Source organism: Pseudogymnoascus verrucosus (assembly GCF_001662655.1).
Source record: "Pseudogymnoascus verrucosus strain UAMH 10579 unplaced genomic scaffold scaffold_45, whole genome shotgun sequence".
Lineage (NCBI taxonomy): Eukaryota > Fungi > Ascomycota > Leotiomycetes > Thelebolales > Thelebolaceae > Pseudogymnoascus > Pseudogymnoascus verrucosus.
In genome coordinates this window covers 104,359-116,578 of record NW_017263696.1, presented here as the reverse complement: position 1 = coordinate 116,578, position 12,220 = coordinate 104,359, and the positions used below count along the sequence as shown (strand labels likewise).

The following is a 12,220-nucleotide window of genomic DNA, read 5'->3' as shown; positions in this document are numbered from 1 at the left end:
CTACGGCCCCCCCGGCACCGGCAAAACCTCCACCATCCTCGCCCTCTCGCGCTCCCTCTACGGCCCCGCCCTCTTCCCCTCCCGCGTCCTCGAGCTCAACGCCTCCGACGAGCGCGGCATCAGCATCGTGCGCAAGAAAGTCAAAGACTTCGCACGCATGCAGCTCTCCCGCCCTCCCGGTGGCGACTACCAAAAGCAGTATCCCTGCCCGCCCTACAAGATCATCATCCTCGACGAGGCAGACAGCATGACGCAAGATGCGCAGAGCGCGCTGCGCCGCACGATGGAGACGTATAGTAAGATCACGCGTTTCTGTTTGGTGTGTAATTATGTCACGAGGATTATTGATCCGTTGGCCAGTCGATGCAGTAAGTTCCGCTTTAAGCGCATGGGAGAGGGACAGGCGGGGACGAGGCTGCGGGAGATTGCGGAGAAGGAGAGGGTGCCGATGGAGGAGGGGGTGGTGGAGGCGCTGATTAAGCACTCTGAGGGGGATTTGAGGAAGGCGATTACGTTTTTGCAGAGTGCGGCGAGGTTGGTGGGGGCGGCGGGGGCGGGGCTGGGTGGGGAGGAGGAGGTGGAGGAGGATGCAATGGATGTTGATGGGGTGCAGAAGGTGGTTACTGTGAAGTCGATTGAGGATATTGCGGGGGTTATTCCGGATCGGACTATTGATAGTTTGGTGAAGGCTATGCAGCCGTCGTCGAGTGGATTGACGTACGAGAATATCTCGAAGGTTGTTACAGACATGGTGGCCGATGGCTGGAGTGCCTCGCAAGTTGTTACACAGGTATGCATTTCCCTTGCCTGTGCATCTAGGGCACCTATTGACAGCAGACACAGCTCTACCAGACTATCATTTACAACGAATCTATCGCCGATATCCACAAGAACAAAATAGTCATGATCTTCTCGGAGATCGACAAGCGCCTCGCGGATGGCGCAGATGAGCATCTATCCATCCTCGACATGGCATTGCGGATAGCCGGTGTACTGACAAGCAAGGTCTAAGCTATCACTCACGATTGGACAAAGCTGGTAATAGATGATTGAGGCCTGGATAAGGGGTGGATTGCATAGCTCTGGAGTTGTGGGGGTAAAAACAGACAGGCGTACGGAAATGATCAACACTTATGAAAAATGGATGAGCTTTGAGAACATATGAAATTCAGTCTGTGGGTATAAATAACATCCCTTATTATCAAAATATAACCAAAAAACTCCATATCCTAGGGTTGTAGTTGCACAGATTACGGGAAATAGAACAAAATGTTGCCATATCAAACAGCCTCCAACACCACCAACCACAGCTTTCCTATACAATTTCCACCTTCCTTTTACACCCTCACCAGCTCGCCCAACCTCTTCTCAATCTTCTCCCTCCCCTCAAGCGTCTCCCACACCTCATGCGGTGCCTTATTCACAATATCCCACCCCACCAACTGCCTCGTCAAATGAGTCAAATCCCTCTGCTTCTCCTCCCACACACTATCCCTCTTCAACTCAATTCCGGAGCTCACAATCGCCAATGGCGTATCCTCCTCCTGAATAGCACGCGAAATCGTAACCTCATTCCTCGTCAAGCTATCCGCCACAAGCGACTCCTGCAGCTTCGCCTTGATGAACTTCCCGCCCTGGTACGCGGACCACCCGTACACCCTGTCCTCGCGACTACGGCCACGGAAGATCGCGCCGGAGAGACGGTCAATACCAAGAGGGGAGAGGATGCCGCGCAGCCAGAGGAAGAAGCCCCGGTGCGGCGAGGCGAGGCGGTAGAGGAGGTCTTCGTGGAGTGGGTCGATGAGCAGGAGTCCCATGACGTCTTTGCCGTGGCGGGCGGAAAATATCCGCGAGTACACGCTTCCCACGCCTGCGCTGGCTAGAACCCACGGTCCCTCCTCGCCTGCGCGCGCGAGAGCTTCGGAGAGAACGTCAGCAGCCATGCCGGCGGAGAAAGGCGAGGGCGCGTTGTCGGACCAGCCGAAGCCGGGGCGGTCGGCGTAGCAGTAGCGGGATATGGTGCCGTTGGCGATGGCGTTGTCGGCAAAGGCCTGGAGGGATAGTCCGAATGGGCGTTCGCCGGCTTCGAAGAGTACGGTTGGAACCTTGTTGTCTGACTTGTCGGTCTCTTTGCCATTACAGTAGAGGTGGATTTGGTATTTGTCGCCGTCGACGTAGTAGCGCTCTCCCTGTGGTGCGAGAGAGGAGTCACGGCTGCGGAGGATGAGAGTCGCGGAAAGGAGAAGAACAGCAAGGCCGACGGCGATGAGAACGATTTCGGATGCTAGAATCTCTACCCACTCGCGGAGGGTGCGGCGGGTCTCTGCGCGCCCTGTGAGACGTTCTTCTTCTTCTTCCTTGCCATATGCCACGACCCGGTCTGTGATGACGACCCAGATGCCGATGAGGAGGGCCCAGACAACACTAGCGATGCCAACCCAGCCTTCCTCGACGCGGAGGCGAGGCACGGCAAGGATCATGATCATGTCGAAGAGAAGGAGAACGGAGGTTACAAGGACGGTGACCTGAGCTGCCTTTGAAGGGGTCGAGAAGAATAGGAGGACGATAATCAGGTTTGCCAGCGATAGGCTCGTATATGAGAAGTCGAAGAAACCGGAACCGCGGTTGTGCAAACCCGGCGGACTGACGAAGATGCTGACGAGTAGGATAACCCACCAGAAGAAGGTTATGAACTGCAGTATTTGTTAGTATATGTGATAATATCTAGGTCGAGGGCCGTACCAAGAACAGTATAGAGAAGTAGCGCATAAACCGCACGCTCCAGAGGTTGTATGGTGAGACCTGGGAGATGGTATTAGTAATGTTATATTGAAGCATTGAGCATCTTATAGCTTACAGCAGGGTCATCTGGGCTCAAATACCCATCCCGAGTCGACGGCTGCGGCAACAAACGGGTATGCTCATCAGGCTCGCGCTCGACGACAATGCGAGGTGCACCTTCATTATCTTCATTGTGGCCGCCGCGAGGCGACTCGACACGGTCACCGCCGGACCTTGTATTCCAAAGAGAAACCATCTTGAATCTAATTAAAAGTTGCGGCTTCTTGAAATTGAGCCGGCTTCGAATAGATAATAGATGGGACCCCAAAGGGAATTAATGATACAACGAAACTTGTTGATGTGATACTAGTTTCGCTTTATGCCATGAGGTAGTATAAACAGCACCGCAATATAAAAGTTGAAGAACGACGGTTTCAAATATCCAATGGAGAAGCATTATATTTGAAACAAATCAAGATTTTGATACTGAACCTAGTCTTTGGCCTGTTTGGAAGCTATTGCGAATCTGTATAGCTTCTGACGTCACCATCTCTCAGGGTTCATCCCAAGTCAGTTTGGGGACGATCGGGGTCCTCCCAAATAGGCAGAAAGGGATAGTATTTAATAAAATAGCTGTGCAATTAAAGCACGGTTATAGAAAAGTTATAGTTTTTCGGTATATGGTCACGGCACGGCACCTTACCATGCATAATAAAGATTTCGTGGCTTTTATTAAATCCCATGTAGCGATTCTGAATTCCGATCCATTTCTGGCATTACGTCATATTGAATTTCCAGTGCAAGCCGAACGCGTTATCGGCATAGTAGTGTTATCGATAAGGCCGATAAGCCATTGCTTAGCTCACGTGCCCCGCCAAAAGCAACTCCCAATGTGTGCGTTGGGTGGAAGCACTTCTATGCATGTTATATTGTTATAAAATTATATTTCCGCATGCTCAAAGTAACAAAAGTAGATTATATTCAGCGGTGCAGATGTCTAATTAGATAGGATTTACCGCCATGATCCCGCCCTCAGTATGAGCGAACTACAACGGGCCTTCGCAAAGGCGAAATTAGCAGGACTCCCGCCCGTTCTCCCGGAGCCACTCGTCGACCTAGACGAACAGGGAGAAGAACGAGATGCGTTTCCCGAGCTTTCAACAGAGCGGTCAGATGATGACTCTTCGTCTGCGTCCTCTGCTTCTTCAGCGTCTTCCACTGGCACTATAAGACCGACGAGTAGCGGTAGGCTGTTTGCACGTCCAATGGGGTGATATATGATTTTTCCTCCTACAAGCAATAAACAGTAGCTAACCGTAGACAGATCACCAAATAGGTCGCCAGCTCACTTTGCCCCTCTACCCTGGACGTCATACTTTGAGCGAGACCTCAAGATATCACACATAGACTCCAACCTCAAAGTAACACATCAAGTTTATCTTACCTCGCCACTGTCCTCTCCCACCAAACCTGGGCCTCTATTTGTCACTCACCATGGTGCAGGCTCGAGCGGGCTTACGTTTGCGACGCTCGCAAAGTCCATCCGGGCTCTCCTCCCAAATGCTGGCATTCTGAGCCTGGATGCTAGAGGCCATGGCTCAACCACTATTGAGACGCTTAATGAGAGTGATCCGATGGATGGGATACTCGATGTTAGCTTGGATACACTGACGGATGATCTCGTCACTGTTATACAAAAAACGAAAGAGGCCATGAATTGGCCCACCATGCCACCCATAATTCTCATCGGTCACTCCCTAGGCGGCAGCGTCGTCACATCAGTGGCTGCTAGAGGCACCCTCGGGCCTTCCCTGCTCTGCTATGCTGTTTTAGATATCGTCGAGCGCACGGCAATTGAATCACTAGCCAGCATGGCCGGCTACCTCAAAAGCCGGCCTGCGACATTTCCAAGCCTGGAGGCAGGTATCGCGTGGCACGTTAGAACCGGCAGTTTAAAAAATGTCGAAAGCGCTAGGGTTTCCGTACCTCCGCTACTCACGCTTCTGTACAACAAACCAAAAGATGACGCGAACTCTACGGCCGCTAGACAAATATACAACTGGCGTTCTGATCTCGCCAGCACAGAACCGTTCTGGAACGGCTGGTTTGTTGGGCTTTCTGACCGCTTCCTCTCATCAAGGGGCGGCAAACTACTCATTCTTGCGGGAACAGAGAGGTTAGACAAGGAGATGATGATTGGACAAATGCAGGGCAAATATGCCCTCCAGATATTCCCAGATGCGGGCCACTTTCTGCACGAGGACCAGCCGGAGAAGACGGCACAGAGCATCGTGGATTTCTACAAGCGGAATGACCGCAGCGCGATGGTGTTGCCGCCGAAGGTATCGGACATGTTGCAGCAGGGAAAGAAGGTATAGATGTAGATAGGACGGCTTATGAAATTACGAAATAGGGACGACGCCATCACAAAATCATAGAATGGGTTTGTACATGGTTCTAGGTGCATATGGGCTTTGTTGATTCTAGACTACCAAGAGACTACAATTCATCCTTCCTCTTCTGCTCTGCTTCCGCTTCCTTCCTCGCCTCCACCTCCGAATCCCACATCCGTTTCTTCGGGTTTGGTTGCACCTGCTCCTCTTGTGCTTGGCCCTCATTGCTCTCTGGCTGCGCCGGTTCCTGTGGCTGCTCCTCTCTTTGTGCCCTCGTGTCCTCCGCCATCTCCCCAACAATATCTACAAGCGGCCTGCCTTGATCATCCTCCTGTGGGGGCTTCGGAGGCTTCGCGTTCCCCCTCCCCCCTCTAACCACCCGCGGCGCATCCGTCCCACTCATCGTAGCCTGCGCCACTGTCCCACTCGCCGGCATAATCGTCGTTCCCACACTCTGACTCGAAACCGACACCGCCGAGCTCGCACCCCTCAACCCAAGCACAGTAAACACTCCCATCCACGCATTCCAAAACATCTTTAGCGGCAAATACACCAGCCACCACGCCGGTCCGTAAATAAACCGGCGGAAAACTAACCACGAAATCGTCGCCAACAGAACATAAAACGCCGTCTCGAGGTACCACGTATCGCTCTTCTGGCTCTTAAGCAGCATGCCCAGTAGCCCCTTCGTGCTCGCCAACACACTATCCAAGCTCGTATAGCTCTCACCCAGCTGCTCTAGCGCGGCGCCGCTCTCCTTCAGCGTATCGTGCGCGAACTGGCTGCGCGAGAGCTCGTTCGTCATCGAGGCGTGGACCTGGCGCAGCGCGGCTGTGACGTCCCCTGCGGAACCGACGAGCTTCTCATCTTGTGTCTGCTCTGGGGCGGGAGTGCGGCGGCGGGAAATGGGTTGATTGGAGGAGGGGGAGGAGGGTGCGGCGAGGGATTGTAGGAGGAGTTCGCGCTCGGCGCGGCGGGAGAGGTCGAGGTTGCGTTTTGCGGCTAGTTGGGCCTTGCGAAAGGCAGATTGGGCGCTGGGAATTGTTAGCATGGTTCGTCATGTTGGGGTAAGAGGGTAGGACTGACTGCTTCAGCTCTTGTTGGGTTCTCGTGGCTCGTTCGAGTAGGCGTAGTTTGTTGGTCTCGGCATCGCTTCCTTTTCTGCCGCCGGGGGAGTCTTTAATCTCTTGCTCTAGGAGCTCGAAATCATTGTTTTGCTCTTTGAGGGTGTCGTGGATCTCGTTGCTTAGCTCGGTCGCGACTGTGTCTAGAGACCCTTGGCTAAGAGGTATTGCGCCTGGTGGGAACTTGAAGGAGGCAAGTCGAGCTATGAGCGTTTGGATGTGGGAGGTTGTTTCTTGGAGGGTCGTAAGGCGCTTTTGTAAAGATTCGAGAGACATTTTGCAGCGCGTAGGTAAGAAACTAGGTTGGTTGTAAAGAGTTGTAGGGAATTGAAGCGGGGATAATGAATCTAGTTATGATAAAGCTGGCAAGAGGCGCCGACGACACCGACGCATCCCCGGAGCGGAATATCCCGTGACCATGGGGTAAATTTCGAAGACCTTCAAGAACCGACTGTATACCACGACAGAACCTCCCAAGCTAATCAACTCCGGATACTTCGCATTTTTAGGTACGTCAATTGGCTAGCTGCTGGCTCTCGTGCTATTACTGACGGATTATCCAAGTCGCGCGTGCGACTCAGCGAAGATGATCACCAGATACCTCACGGAGATTTCGACGGCGTTCAACCCGTTCTCTCCAAGAGCGAAGACTGCACGACTATTCCTCTCATTCTTGCCCGGAAATGCGCGCGCAACTATGAAGATCAATACCAAGATTCTGCCCAGGACGTCGAGGGAGAAGAGCTTTGTTCAGGTCAAATTCAGTATGTCTACACCTGAGCGTCAACCACTCCTATGCGAGGGACCCGCAAAGCAACGGCGCGTTTGCAATCAAACGAGTACTAATATTATGACAGAGGATGGAAAGGAGATGAAACTCGATTCCGAGCAGCTTGGCATCAAGGGCGTGATGGAGGAGTTGGATAGGCATTCCAGGATATTGGCAAGACAGGAGGAACTGACGGGCAACTAAGATGGGAGAGGATCTGATTGCATGGCTTGCAAGAACTAGATGGCGTTTTGGAAATGCATAGGGCGGGCTGTATGATCTATGTGTATAAACAGAGGATACTGAAATATTGATGTGCAACTTCATCCCATGAAACGCGTTCGACTTGATTGAACACCATTTGTACGAAACTATACGGAGATGTTTTTGACATTATTGTTAATTGTTCATTCAGTTATGGTATCAAGCTATTTTCCTGCCGACATTACCAATCCCAACGCCCTTAACACTGACCAGAATATCACCACTCTCATCCTCATCCACATCTCTTAAGCCCCAAGCACTTGCTCCGAACTTCCTGAGATCTCTCCCCAAACCAAGTATATCCTCCGTTCCTATAACATCCCGCCCAATCCGTAAGCGCCCAACATCTTCCGATCCCATTGACATCAACGTCAGTATCGTTGCCGCGCCTGCCTTGGCAACACATCCACCTTGTGCAATAGTCTCCAACAGCTGCAATGCAGCCTGCTTCCCAATATCTTCAGGCGTGACACCTCCCTGAGGCGGCGCTGCCACATCCGCGCTGTACAAAACACCCCCCGAACTCGACTCTGCCACCAAGCTCAGTCCAAAACCAATGCCCGTCCGCTTCTTCCCTTTCGGGTCCGCCTTATCATTGCTGCTCACCAACGGCGCCTGATCGTACTGTGCCGCAATATGCACATCGCTGACCAGCGGATTTAACACCCCTCTTGCCGCGTGTATCATCCTCGCATTATTGCTCGCCGACACACCCGTACAATACGACACACCACGAATGCGCTTTATCCTCCCAGGATTCCTGTTCAGATGTAACGTCTTCGGCAGGCGCACCTGCGACCCAAAGCGCAACTCCACGATACCGCCGCCACCAAGGCCTCCTGGGCCCGCGCAAGAACGCTGCAGCACACGCAACTCAAGTTTTGCTGACATAATGCCGAATTGTTCGTACAGCGGCAGAATCGCAGTGCGCACGCTGTCGACGCTGATATCGCCTGCCTCCGTCGAGCTGGTGATCACACCAGGGCCGGTAAATCGTACATTAATTGGCGCTTTGCTGAATGGTGCCAGCATGCATAGCGGCAGGAGGAAGTAGCTCACTCCGCGCGTGTTGGTTGCTGGGAGCGCATACTCGATGAGATCTCCATGTGCGCCGAGACCTGCGACTGAGCCGGTGATGAGGCCAGGGTTGTAGGTGAGAGTGGTACCCGTGTAGGAGATCTGGAGCGAAGAGCCGTTGGTTATGGCTTCAAGGAGACGGATGAAGGAGATTTCGTGGGAGGCAAGGCCGGGAGAGACGGCGGATGAGGAGCGGATTTGAGAGATGTGAACTGGGCGACCAGTGAGGGTAGAGAGGACGAGGCGGGTGGTGAGTGCTTTTTGTGACGTGAAGCGCAGATATTCAGTCGGTTGGACTGACATTGTGCTGGCGGCGGCTATGGTGCCATGCAACACGATTGAAGAAGAAGTGGCGTTCACGTTATAGTGAGCTTTTGGTTTTTGGCGTAGACTTGAGGTTAACTTTTTCTGCGGGCCGGCGGCAGAATAATGGAACTTCGCTTCACCGCCTCGCAATCAGGATCATTATCCAATTACAACAGAGGTCTTGGAATTTACTATCTTGGTTCAAAAACATATTTGCAGCGAGCATTTTGGGGAATGTAGCGGTAGAATCTCCATAATAGAATGAATGCTATTAGGGATGAAAGTCACGAAGAATAGATATTATCAACTGAGACCCGTCCCTACTGTAATAAACGCATATGCAAGATGGATATCAGCAATCATTCAGTGCTGTCCACCTATCTATATCTCAACATGTGATACTAACTGTTACATACGACCATATACTCAAGAGAATTGGGCATCCTGTCCGCTCTGCCATACACAAGCTTGGGTAACACCTGGACAATAGTCTCAATCGTGCTAATAGGCATAGCGTGGAATCTGAGCTCCTTGCCGCCTTAAGGGGTGAAGCGAGGGTGAGCAGGGTGAGCCGAGGGGTGAGCAGGGTGAGCAGGGTGAGCAGGTGAGACGACGTAACATTCTCGTGTTAATTTCACGTCTTGCGTCAATTTGGTAATAGATCCGTCGAAAGGTGTTGTTACTAGCAATTGCCTATATCCTAACGTAGTCTTTTTCAATTTCTATAGAGAGGTTTATCTGCAACAAGAGAGAGCCGCTATATATACGTAGACCTATTGTGCTTTACTGAACACGATATCTACCTGCCTCCTAACCTGGTTCCCTAGACTCCCGTAAGACCTTGGGCTTACGCTTTACAATAGCTATGATCTTGTCTTCATTCGTTCAAGCGTTGGCAGCCGCGTACACAGGGGCCGTATGTCTCATGAAAATTAATTCAGTTGATCACCTGCCCTAAGAATAGCATGGAGTTCTGAGCTGCCAGCGCGCTCGCACATTATCCAACACACGTTCTAGACCTAGGCGGCGCTCTTAGTAGAGGCGCAATGCATGTCTCACTCCATGCAGTATCTCAGCGCTACTCTAGTGCAAGATTTTCTGCGACATTTCCATAGTTAAAAGGAGAGACACAAAAAAAAATGAAAAGAGAGACAGTGTTAGACATGTGGCACTAGTGATTGTTCCAGTGGCTCAGGACGCGGGTCAAGATTGCCGGGGTCAAACCCCAATGTGATCAGTTGCGCCGCTGATGATTAGACAGACGAAGCTAGTTATGAATACTTCTTGTACCTTGTATGAGCAGGCGGGCCCCGGGGATTGATCTATGTGGTAGTAGCACAATGCACAATCGGCGGTGTAGTGGCTAGTTGCTGCGCTGAGGATTCTATATGTTCCAGCCCAACCATGAGTTATTCTCGCTCATGAGCTGGCCGGGCCAACCACGAGTTTTTCAGCTTATGAAAGGGCCGGCCGAACCATAAGTCGAAGGTAACTTTACCCATTAATTTGTATGTAAAGGTACTTATTTTCTAAATGTTAATTCATATTAGTACTATTTCTATATTTCCTTTCCTTTGCCCAAAAATTATAGTGCCCGGCTGTTTAGTAGTGAGATTACATGTAATCCAGTTAAAAGCTATAAAGCAAACGCATGGATGGACGGTTTGTATCCCTGTTCGATCCACTCATCACTTACTAGGGTTATATAGCTACATGTAGAACATTATATAGTCTCACATTTAAGAGCACTGAAATCTCCTTTGCAATTCGCGGCGCAAGTTTTGGCAGCTCTGTCACTTTCATTGCAGAGAAGAATGGCCGGATGTCCAAAAATCAAGTCCGTAGCGGTAATCGGTGCTGGAGCGTCTGGTAATGCGGTCCAGCCATTTCAGTACAACCCATCTGATCTAATAGACGATTTTAGGCGCCATTACAGCGGCAGCCCTTAAAGCTGAACAATCCTTTGACCGGATACGGATTTTTGAGAGACGAGAATCACCCGGAGGCATGTGGTGAGTCGCTTTTATATTCAAGCAGACACTCTTCATATTTCTTACAGCGTACTTTCTAGGTTGTTCGATGCCGGTGTCAGACCTAGTCTTGTAGTTCCGCCAGGAACGATAGCTCCAGTTGTCGACATTCCGTTAGAGGCTCCAAAAATCCTACCTTGCGTAACCCCAACAAACAGACAAGAGCGTTTCTCACGGACGCCAATATATAGCTCGTTAATGTGAGGCAAGCAGGGGAAGCTGAGTCGGGACGAAGCTAACAGGGCGCCCAGGACCAATACCCCAAGCGTCGTCATGTGCTTCTCTGATGTTGCCTTCCCACGTGGTCCTTTTGTCCCTCACCATGTCGCCCGTCAATATGTAGAGAGCTACTTTTCAATTCACCAGACGGATTCTCTTCTTGTACTCAATACTACAGTTGAGGACCTTTCTCAAGTTGCATCTCCATCATGTAAGGGGGGCAAAGAGTGGAAGCTAGTATTAAGAAAGCACGAACCCGTCCAAGATGTTGATATCTGGTGGGAAGAAAACTTCGATGCTGTAGTCATTGCAACCGGGCATTACTCGATCCCCAATGTACGAACCCCCCCTTGAACACCTTACCCATTGAACAAGCACTCATAGTTCCAGATACCACACGTTAAGGGATTGAACGAGTATATTGAAAAGTTTCCTGGTCGGATAGTGCATGCTAAAACATACCGAAAACCTCACATTTTTACTTCCCAGCGTGTCGTGGTTGTCGGCAGCGGGATATCAGCGATTGAAATAGCCAAGGACCTGGTTCCAGTGGCCCAGCTTCCAGTTTACATGTCCAGGCGATCAGCACCTAAGGCTCTTATTCCTATAGAAGGAGTTGAAAAGCGGCCCATGATATCAGAGTATCTACTAAATGGCAGAATCTTATTTGACAACGGCGAGTACTTGGATGATGTAGATGCAGTTATCTACTGCACTGGCTACCAGCCTTCATACCCTTTTTGGAACGTTAAAGCCAATGGGCGTCCATTGTGGGACTATGAAAGGGACAAACTTATTAATAGTTATCTACATACATTCTTTCAAGACTTCCCTAATCTAGGTATTGTCGGCATTCAGCGTGCCATCACTTTTCGGAGCTTTGAATACCAGGCGGTTGCTTTGGCCCGCTCCTTTGCTGGCCGTAACGCAGTGGATCTCCCAACAGTTGATGAACAAGTGGAATGGGAGAGAAAGGCAGATGAAGAGAGCAGAGCTAACAACCGAACCTTCCATGCGCTTGGGGTTGAGGACGGTGGATTGCGCCTGTGGATGGAAATGCTCTACAAATTTGCCGGCCAATGCACCCTATCGGGTAAGGGGAGGAATCCTCCAGTGTTTGGAGAGAAGGAACAGGAAGTTGTTATGAAGCAGAAGAGGGCTGAACTTCTCTCTGAGAGGAGAATTCTTCTGGGCCAACCTGACGATGGATGGATCCAGGTCGGGGAGACGAAGTACAAGTTGCTTGGATTCGTCTGA

The 12,220-nt window shown here is 51.0% G+C and overlaps 7 protein-coding genes across 7 annotated transcripts in view; 4 read left to right on the top strand and 3 right to left on the bottom strand.

Annotated features, from left to right (window-relative positions):
- VE01_08130 (uncharacterized protein) overlaps positions 1–1,276 on the top strand; it is a 1,683-nt gene extending 407 nt beyond the window's left edge. Inside the window, exons 2-3 of the mRNA XM_018277558.2 lie at positions 95–790; positions 844–1,276. Coding sequence (XP_018127468.1) covers positions 95–790; positions 844–1,011 — 864 coding nt within the window. The 3' untranslated portion in view covers positions 1,012–1,276. The remainder of the gene's footprint in view (positions 1–94; positions 791–843) is intronic.
- VE01_08129 (uncharacterized protein) lies at positions 1,191–3,511 on the bottom strand. The gene is made up of 3 exons (XM_018277557.2): positions 2,858–3,511; positions 2,743–2,802; positions 1,191–2,693 (listed from the first exon to the last, which is right to left on the bottom strand). The coding sequence occupies exons 1-3, from the start codon at positions 3,035–3,037 to the stop codon at positions 1,338–1,340; spliced, it is 1,596 nt and encodes a 531-aa protein (XP_018127467.1). The 5' UTR covers positions 3,038–3,511; the 3' UTR covers positions 1,191–1,337.
- A 193-nt stretch (positions 3,512–3,704) lies between these two features.
- PPE1 (Protein with carboxyl methyl esterase activity) lies at positions 3,705–5,281 on the top strand. The gene is made up of 2 exons (XM_018277556.2): positions 3,705–4,051; positions 4,106–5,281. The coding sequence occupies exons 1-2, from the start codon at positions 3,819–3,821 to the stop codon at positions 5,157–5,159; spliced, it is 1,287 nt and encodes a 428-aa protein (XP_018127461.1). The 5' UTR covers positions 3,705–3,818; the 3' UTR covers positions 5,160–5,281.
- Positions 5,243–6,649, bottom strand: VE01_08127 (uncharacterized protein). The gene is made up of 2 exons (XM_018277555.2): positions 6,261–6,649; positions 5,243–6,208 (listed from the first exon to the last, which is right to left on the bottom strand). The coding sequence occupies exons 1-2, from the start codon at positions 6,572–6,574 to the stop codon at positions 5,281–5,283; spliced, it is 1,242 nt and encodes a 413-aa protein (XP_018127466.1). The 5' UTR covers positions 6,575–6,649; the 3' UTR covers positions 5,243–5,280.
- Positions 6,648–7,413, top strand: MRPL44 (YmL44). Its single transcript, XM_018277554.2, has 3 exons — positions 6,648–6,807; positions 6,863–7,062; positions 7,156–7,413. The coding sequence occupies exons 2-3, from the start codon at positions 6,885–6,887 to the stop codon at positions 7,269–7,271; spliced, it is 294 nt and encodes a 97-aa protein (XP_018127465.1). The 5' UTR covers positions 6,648–6,807; positions 6,863–6,884; the 3' UTR covers positions 7,272–7,413.
- A 28-nt stretch (positions 7,414–7,441) lies between these two features.
- VE01_08125 (uncharacterized protein) lies at positions 7,442–8,792 on the bottom strand. The gene has a single exon (XM_018277553.2). It carries the CDS (start codon positions 8,709–8,711, stop codon positions 7,491–7,493), a length of 1,221 nt encoding a protein of 406 aa, XP_018127460.1. The 5' UTR covers positions 8,712–8,792; the 3' UTR covers positions 7,442–7,490.
- Positions 8,793–10,528: 1,736 nt separating this feature from the next.
- On the top strand, positions 10,529–12,220 carry VE01_08124 (uncharacterized protein; the record flags this gene model as incomplete). Its single annotated transcript, XM_018277552.1, has 5 exons — positions 10,529–10,583; positions 10,639–10,726; positions 10,786–10,944; positions 10,996–11,299; positions 11,354–12,220. The coding sequence occupies 5 exons, from the start codon at positions 10,529–10,531 to the stop codon at positions 12,218–12,220; spliced, it is 1,473 nt and encodes a 490-aa protein (XP_018127459.1).

Excerpts from the sequence above, each read along its gene's own strand:
- VE01_08129 (XM_018277557.2), bottom strand. The coding sequence starts at position 3,037 with ATGGTTTCTCTTTGGAATACAAGGTCCGGCGGTGACCGTGTCGAGTCG. Across the intron at positions 2,803-2,857 it reads TGAGCCCAGATGACCCTGCT|GTCTCACCATACAACCTCTG; the intron begins GTAAGCTATAAG and ends ACCATCTCCCAG. Across the intron at positions 2,694-2,742 it reads ACTTCTCTATACTGTTCTTG|TTCATAACCTTCTTCTGGTG; the intron begins GTACGGCCCTCG and ends CAAATACTGCAG.
- PPE1 (XM_018277556.2), top strand. The coding sequence starts at position 3,819 with ATGAGCGAACTACAACGGGCCTTCGCAAAGGCGAAATTAGCAGGACTC. Across the intron at positions 4,052-4,105 it reads CTGTTTGCACGTCCAATGGG|ATCACCAAATAGGTCGCCAG; the intron begins GTGATATATGAT and ends AACCGTAGACAG.
- VE01_08127 (XM_018277555.2), bottom strand. The coding sequence starts at position 6,574 with ATGTCTCTCGAATCTTTACAAAAGCGCCTTACGACCCTCCAAGAAACA. Across the intron at positions 6,209-6,260 it reads ACCCAACAAGAGCTGAAGCA|CGCCCAATCTGCCTTTCGCA; the intron begins GTCAGTCCTACC and ends AACAATTCCCAG.
- MRPL44 (XM_018277554.2), top strand. The coding sequence starts at position 6,885 with ATGATCACCAGATACCTCACGGAGATTTCGACGGCGTTCAACCCGTTC. Across the intron at positions 7,063-7,155 it reads CTTTGTTCAGGTCAAATTCA|AGGATGGAAAGGAGATGAAA; the intron begins GTATGTCTACAC and ends ATATTATGACAG.
- VE01_08125 (XM_018277553.2), bottom strand. The coding sequence starts at position 8,711 with ATGTCAGTCCAACCGACTGAATATCTGCGCTTCACGTCACAAAAAGCA.